This window comes from Sinocyclocheilus anshuiensis, unplaced genomic scaffold (genome assembly GCF_001515605.1).
Source record: "Sinocyclocheilus anshuiensis isolate Anshui unplaced genomic scaffold, SAMN03320099.WGS_v1.1 scaffold1609, whole genome shotgun sequence".
NCBI lineage: Eukaryota > Metazoa > Chordata > Actinopteri > Cypriniformes > Cyprinidae > Sinocyclocheilus > Sinocyclocheilus anshuiensis.
In genome coordinates this window covers 153,797-162,409 of record NW_015540958.1, presented here as the reverse complement: position 1 = coordinate 162,409, position 8,613 = coordinate 153,797, and the positions used below count along the sequence as shown (strand labels likewise).

The following is an 8,613-nucleotide window of genomic DNA, read 5'->3' as shown; positions in this document are numbered from 1 at the left end:
AACAGCCCCTTTGGAACTGTAATGGGGCCCCTAGAGAGTTATAGCCCCCCAGCCCTGCCCTAGAAATGATAGGAAGAAAATTAAATCTTGTTTTGGTCAATATACAATGGCACATTCATTTTGTAGTACTAGCACTGGGTAATAACAATGGGGTGTTTCCAAAACTGAATAAAAGGCAAGCATCAAGAGAGTCTTTGTAGCAGTCAGACCTGACCCGTGGGGCTACCATTAATCTTCAAGATACACTGTGTAGGACTTGGCCCCGCCTCCCGTGACCATATTTGGTCATTACCACAAGTTCAGTTATTTGTCCTCCATCTCACCTGTTTTGGAAAGCCACAAGAAGGCGCGGGTCAAGAATGTTTTCCTCGGGTTCCCATGTGTTATATCTGTAATATTGACGAGAGAATATAAAAATGTAATAACCCCATATGGTAAATGCCAACGCGTGTTGCGATAAAATATAGAATTTTTACAGATTACCGCGCAAACAAAACACATTTATAGCCTACAGATAATGTAAACAAATAAATATATGAGCATATTTCATTACATACAGTACAAATACAAATTCACTCGCGTAAAATTTGTGCTGGAATCCGTAAAAAAACAGCCCAGCGCGACTGATGTAGGATACCGGACATCTCTCCGCATTTACGGTTAATGCGTCTAAAAATAAGGCATATAAACCAATTAAACACTTACTTGGCTGACCATCCTCGCCACTTCACCAGATACTCGATTCTGCCCTGAAAAACGACGAAAATGCATTGGGTACAGAAACAACAAATACATCCTCCGTACCATTTACGGTAACGTTAGTTCTAGTTTTACCAGTTTTACCTTCCGTAGGCGCTTTTTTTCGATGCCCTCCACCGCGAAGACGTGCTCCCCGACGGCAGGTAGATCCATGCCGTCTCCGCCGCCCGTTTGAAGAGAACGAGCTCAATAAGATCTTCTTCGCTGCAACGCTGTACTGTCTCGCGCTGTGGCCCGATATTAATTTGTCCCTCACCCCCCCTCTTTCCCTCTCTCCCTCGTATTTGTCTCCACGTTAAGCGGCGGGCACTGGAAAAGCTCACTGGTGCTGCTACTACAGAAAATAGTTCATGCAATAGTGAGCCAAGGCAGGCGCGTGACGTCGGCGCGCGAGGAGGGGGAGGCTGAGAACTGCCAAATGCAGAATATAAAGCTGTAGTGTGTGTGTGTGTGTGTGTGTGTGTGTGTAAACGGTGTTTGCTTGCGGTAATTAAGAACAAGTTGGAAATAAATGTGCATGAATACAGCTTGCTACACTCTAAAAAATGCTGGGCTGTTTCAACCCAACTTTGGGTCAAATATGGACTAACCCAACTTTTGGGTCGGTTGGTTTAGTCCATATTTGACCCAAAGTTGGGTTGAAACAACCCAGCATTTTTTAGAGTGTATGGCATACAATCTCACTTAACATGTTATAGCATACCATATCTATCTATCTATCTATCTATCTATCTATCTATCTAGCTATCTATCTATCTATCTATCTATCTATCTAGTTGTAATGCATTTCATACCCAAAAAGTTGTTTTTATTATCTATTATGTGTTAGAAACAGGTTGTGATTATCTCTGCATCTGCAATGCACTATAGCCTACTTAAAGCAATTCTATTCTATAAAAAAAAAAAAAAGGGACTTCAAAATACTCTTTTTTTTTCACGCAAAACGCTCACAGGAACCATATAGAGACTAAACACCTATATTTACAGCTCTAAACATGTCATATAAACGAGTTGTTCTATTGAAGGCACCTTTAACGCCAGGTAAATTAACCACTCGATTACCGCCAGCATAGCGTACATTAATAGCTTAAAGCTTTAACATCGCTGGCAGGAACCACATAGAGAGACAAAACACCTGTGTACATCTCTAAATCTGTCATGTAAAGGAGTTGTTCTATTAAAGGCTCCTCAGTTTAACGACAGAAGGTAAATTAACCACTCGTTTACCGCCAGCATAGCCTAGCTGAGCGCATTAACACCTAATGTATTCCGTTGTATAGCCTAAAACTGTATGTGAAGCAGAAAGACGAGGCAAACTTTCGCACAGCTGTGAGTTTTAAATCGCATTCCCCAAAACGCAATATGTGCAGTACATCAAATATAACACCGTTATCTTTATGATTATTACCAGCGAATAAAATTCAGCAGCTAAAGGGTTAAAATGAGGTTGACGCTTCAACAGCCAATCTAAATCTCCATATATGGCCATGAAAAATAAAGCGCAAATATATCTGGTTCTTGCGGGTTCATTGTATTCATTACATGCACACTGAAATGTTCACACAATATGTCACACATTATATGGACGAAAAGTGTGTTTTGGTGAAGAGAAATTGATCGTCGCGCTGCATTTCTCCTCAGAGGAACACACCCTGCTGCAGTAGAAACAGACAGTAGAAAATGGTTGAATATATTAACGACGGAGTAGGTCTACAGCTGCTGTCATATGAATATCGATTACATGTAGTTGAAGTTTACATTTTAATAATATGAGGTTAAAATTTAACCCTATAAAATCACCTCACCTCATGTCTTTAGTCCAGCACAAGATGAAGGCTATTAGAAACTAAATCAGTAACTTCCATTGCCATGCCACATTCAATATTCATCTCGTTTAATCAACAGCATGCAGTAGTTAACATGACTATTAACATTTTCAGTAGCCTACTGCAGCAGAATCCGAAACACTTTAGGAGCTGCACGCTTTTATCTAACAATTCAGTGCTGCTCAACTCTACTTTTTTGGCCAGATTCAATCTGAAAACATTATTTCAGATAAGCCTATTGCTGTTAAATTTCATGCAAGATGGACCAGAATTTTTTGTGTTATCAGTGAGAGCTGTAATGGTCCCCACATCTGAATATGCGTACTTCATATTATAGCCTAGTATTTGCAGTGAAGTATAGTATTCAAAAATCAATGTCAAATTTGTATATCTGGATATGAAGTATTTATGAAACAGTACACCAGCAATATCCAGATGACATACTGCTTCCATTGAGATTCTCAGTTAAATAGACACTTTGCTATACAGCCACAGGTGCTCATGAACTTCCACATTTGAAAAGCTGAAAAATAAAAAAAAATCGCAGAGATTTGAGACTCAATAAAAATAAGGGTTCTCTATTGGAATCTACTGTTCCATGAAGAACCTTTAACATTCATAGAACCTTTCCAATAGACAAAAGGTTCTTTATAAGGTTTTTTAGATTATTAAAATGTTATTTACACCAAGAAAACAAATATTTCTTTTGAGAACTGTGCACTGAAAACATCTTTTGGAAACCCGTGCGAAAAACACCCTTTTGGATCCTTTATTTTTAAGATTGCAGGTGGATCTTTTCAAGTTATAGGGACCAAGAAAGTTGTTCCTCATGGTTAAATTGCACTTGTTTAACAAAAGTAAATAATTTTCATACGTCACACGTCAAAGAACCCAAAGGCAAAGGGACAATACCAACATGGTGGATGCAGTATTCCTGGCAATATATTTATACTACACAATGAGAAGTAAATTCTTAAACAAATTCAGTACATACTCCAAGTGCAAAGGAATTCTGGACACAGCTCATGATAATGACAATGACCTTAACCATTTCAAGTGTGCACTGGTTGGCAGCAAAAGACAGTTGACTGGATGGAAACCTCTCTAGGAGATCTTAAACTGTGATTGTTGCAGAGCTTTTCCATGTATGGAAACTCATTCACAGAACACCCAAAATAGGGGTTCCACATATTGAGCCTCCATTGCCCAACCAAGCGTCACATTTATCCCACTATAAAGGGTCATGGAAGAGGATTGGTCGAGGGCTGGAAGGGTATTGAAAATGTTAAGAGGGGCCTATACAGGCAGTCTATCTCAGCTCAGTGGGAGCTCATTAAATCCAAGTATCCTTATGAGCTGATATCAAAACAGCATGCAATATGACAGAAAATACATTTCTGAAGAAGTTATACGAGCTTTCTTTACAAGAGCTCTCAAAAATGGTGCTATATTCAATGATTATCAAGATTTTCCACATAACAGGCCTGTGATTACAGCAGAAAGTCATTTCCAATTTATTCTTCATAGCTGCAAAGCCTTTCGCATGCAGTCAGAATGCATCCATGTCATTTTCACCCAGCGCTGTGAGCTTCAACTTCCATTATTTTTCAATTATTACACGATTGGTCAGTGTCTCGGTTAATTTTCTGTCTTTTATCAATTATTGAGACGCTCTCTCTGTCTATGTCACTGTCATGCACGTCGCTGGTAGGAGTGTCTGCTCATCAGAAAGCACCACAGCACGCCGCTCCTCGACCCCCAGAGCACATGAAGGGGGTTGGGATTGTCGGCTGAGGGGGAGGGTGTCCAAAACAGACAGAGGAGTTCCCCAGGGTGCAGAGGGATCCGGCAGGACTGCGGTGGCTGACCTGCCAATACTATATCACGCAATGAACCAAACTCTCTCCTCCATCTATCTACACTGACTGCCTTTGGTCTAAAATACTGTATACTGTCAGTAAAGATATATAAAGAGGTGGGACAGCTGAATATGTGCTGGTATGGTGGGCATCAAAGCCGCTGAGTGGCATTTTGATTTTGTGTAAAGTCATGGATGGGAAAATAATGCTGGCAATTTATAGAAAAATCCCATTTGAGCTATATTAATATTTCAAGTTTCTTCTATTCAGCAAATGGTTAAAATAGATACTTATAGTTCACCCAAAATAGACATTCAGTCATCATTTACTCACTCTCTTGTACTTTCTTCTGTTGAACACAAAAGAAGATATTTATAAGGAACAGTTTCGGTTCCCATACGTTTCCATTACATGGAATGGGATGGAAGTCAACAGGAACCAAAACTGTTTGGTTACCAATATTATTTAAAAGATCTTCTTTTGTTTCACAGAAGAAAGTCATACAGGTTTGAAATGACATGATTTTAAACACAATTTTAAGTTTGGTTTGGAATATCCCTTTGAAGTGATGGTTTCCTCAAAAATAACCCAAATGTTCTTCAAAATATCTTCTCTTGTGTTTCACAGAAGAAAGAAATGCGGGTTTGTGATGACACGAGGGTAAATAAATAATGACAGAATTTTTATTTTTGGCTGAACTACACTCTTAAAAATAAAGGTTACAAAGGGGGGTTTTCAGGGCGATGCAAAAGAAGAACCATCCAAACAAACATTGAATGAACTGTGCTTAAAAAGATTATTTGTTTCTCAGTATGAAGGACATTTTAATAATCAGAAGAACCTTATTTTCCACTATAAAGAACTTTTGCGCAATGTTTCCATGGATGTTAAATGTCCTTCATGGATCCATCGTTGCCAATAAAACCTTTATTTAAGTTGCCTTAGATCTTTGTCCTGAAAATAACGAAATCCATGGTAACATCTAAATAAACTGATCTGATCTAAATCAAAAATAACTGTATCAACCTGAACACACTAGGTTACAGTAACAAAACCATTTTTAATCCATTAGAAATAGCTAACATTTTCAGGTTACCAGTTTGTAACATAACCTACAAAAGTTTCAACCCCTCAAACACTCCTCAGGTTTGTCAAGATCTCTCAATTTGATCTCAAACATCTGCCATCAAAATCTCACTAGACCAATCCATTCATTTCACAGTTCTTCACCCTTATACGGCATGTCAATGATCGTCTCAATTGCACACTGAATTCTCCTTTGGAATTTCTGGAGAAAGCTCAAAGGCAAAGTTGACATATAAATAAAACATAACTGAGATCTCCATTAAGTCTCCTGCAACCTCTGAGCAATAAAATGTTCCCCTGGGCAGTGTCATGCAAATCTAGACTGGCATATGTGTCCAAGTGTGGAGTTGGCTTTGCCCTTCTCTTCCGCCTCTCTCGGGAAAGACAATCTGACTGTTTTCCTTGCATTTTAATTTGGATTTCCCTGGCAGCGGAGCTCAAGGTATCCTCCATCCATCTCAGCCTTGGTCTCAGGGTCACTGCAGCTATTTCACACAGCAACCTTGAGGTCTTGGTGCCCGATAACCATTAAGCTGATGTTACAGCATAGCGCATTCACTTGGGCAGATGAAACCAATCACATACATAATAAAATGACCATCGTGGATGTGCCAGGGAAGATGAAGCATATTAAAAAAGAATATCTTGAACAAACGGTGATAGGATAAATGGACAATGCAATGCAGTTTAATGTGGTGCTCCATCTATATGGAAATGCAGGCGTGTAGGAATCTGCCAGGGTATGTCGAGCGGCCCACGCTGGCGATTGGATGGGGGGTGTGTTTTTTCAAACTGTGATTTAAAAGATGGAATTACAATGAAGAATGTGGAATGTGGAATTGTCAGGCAAGAATAGAATGTTCTCCTTTTAAACAAATGACAAATGGTTTAATTTTAAGATGGCATCCACATGTGCACATAAAAAAGTACAACAATAGCACACAAATACAAAGAACAGATATCTCCAGCTCTATGAAGTTGCTTGCTGCATGGCAACACCAAACACTAACATAGACTAAAACACTAAAAGTAGTATTTTAGCTGGAAGCAACGGTCTGAAGTTAAAAACATCTTGTTGGTGGTTTTGTTTCTTACAAACATGCAGCGTTTGGCTTCAGAAGATGTTAACTGGCGATTTGGAGTTGTGTGGATTGCTTGTGGATTATTGTGATGTTTTTATCAGCTGTTTGGACTCTCATTCTGACGGCACCCATTCACTGCAGAGGATCCATTGGTGAACAAGTAATGTAAAGTTAAATATCTCCAAATCTGTTATGATATGATAAATGATGTTAGATATCTCCAAATCGGATTTTTTTTAGCAGATTTAAATTTTTGCGTAAACTATTACTTTACATGTGATGCATATTTGTCACTCATACATAAATGAAACAGGTACGATTTCTATAATAGAAATAGAAATTATTTAAATACACAATAACCAGATGTATATTATCAATAAATCCACTTTCTTTTAATCTCATACATTAACTGTAATTGAAGTGTTTTCACAATGAACAGATTAAAAAAATGCATTTGAAAAAATATGACTTTTAACATAAAATAATATATGCAAATAAATCTTACCTGCTTCATTTATGTATGAAGTTTGTTAAGTTTGTGTTAAAATTATATAATTAAAATGGATGGAAATTTTATATGCAATTCAAATACATAATTCTTAAATGTAGGCCTTTTTTGATGAGCAGTTACACTACTGAACACCTTGACATGCATATTAAACACTTCTTTGATTAGACTAGCAAAGCCATTCACAAAACATTACATTCAAACAAGCCACATTTGATAACACTATCACATGTTATATTGACTGTAATTCCCTCTGCACATCTAACACATTTGCCTGAGCACATCTGATGGTTATTTAAAGAGAAAGCCATGGATTTTTCATTCCCATTGAAGATAATGGTAAATCAATAAGCTTGTATTCAAATCATCCAGCTGATGAGGTGTATAAAAGAAAACAGAGGTAAAAACTGGAGAGATATTTATTTTCAGATGCCTTGTGATGTTTAATGTATTATTTTCCAGCACAAAGTTCCTGTATGCGAGTTACTTGCTAAATTGCAATGGGCATCACAATAGCTGTCGGCCATAAATCAATATGAGACTGAAGAAGTTTACAAGCACAGCTCAATTACAGCATGAATGCCACTGGATAACATGGATGGAGGTGTTTTGGTTTGCTGTGTTTGCACAATGAATTCCTTCTGCTGGCAGGCCTTTGACATCAGGCCAGACTTCTGTTTCTCCAGTTCTCTTTGATTCTCTGTATCAAACAAAACATATGGATTCTGGCGGATTTCATGTTTTTCAAGAAGGTGTTTGTTGAGGGTACGTTTGTTTTGATACAATGGTTGCTATATATATATATATAGATATATATATATAAATGCAATACGGTATTATCAGTAGTTCTTTCCCCTTAGCACTGTTTTCTCTTTCAGCCTGAGGGCCATGTGAATTCCCTGCTGTTGAATAAGATACACATAGTGAAGCAGAATAAGCCAATGTTTACAAAACCCTCACTCGTTCTTGCTCTTCCTGGAGCTGGGAGGAGGACACATGCTCACAAACAGAACAGCACTGACGCAGAGCGCTGAAACAAAGGCTTTGTTCTGACCTCTATCCCCTATAGCCTGTCACAGCATCCAGCCACAGGAGTCCTTCAGCCCTCTCCTGCTCCTCTGCTGGGGTTTCACAAATCTCTGCCACACAAAAACAATCATGAATGCAGAGCTGAGGCTCCCCTATGAGAGAATGGAAATCTGTGCTGGAATAAACAACATAAACCTTCCCTAAATGAGCACATTTACATCTATCTATCTATCTATCTATCTATCTATCTATCTATCTTAGGGCATCCAGAATAAAAGTTTGTGGTTATATAATATATGTGTGTGCACGGTGTATATTTATATGTATATATAAATAGATATGTAAATTTGTAAACATATGTTATATGTAAATATAAATATGTGTGTAAATATTTCTTATATATAATATATGCGTGTGTGTTTATACACATACACAGTACACACACATATATTATGTAAACACAA

The 8,613-nt window shown here is 38.0% G+C and overlaps 1 protein-coding gene across 1 annotated transcript in view; it reads right to left on the bottom strand.

Moving 5' to 3' along the window:
- LOC107690020 (E3 SUMO-protein ligase CBX4-like) overlaps positions 1–1,117 on the bottom strand; it is a 4,499-nt gene extending 3,382 nt beyond the window's left edge. Inside the window, exons 1-3 of the mRNA XM_016488251.1 lie at positions 844–1,117; positions 706–749; positions 324–389 (exon numbers count right to left, since the gene is read on the bottom strand). Of these exons, the coding sequence (XP_016343737.1) occupies positions 324–389; positions 706–749; positions 844–912 (179 nt within the window). The 5' untranslated portion in view covers positions 913–1,117. The remainder of the gene's footprint in view (positions 1–323; positions 390–705; positions 750–843) is intronic.
- Positions 1,118–8,613: the final 7,496 nt, after the last annotated feature.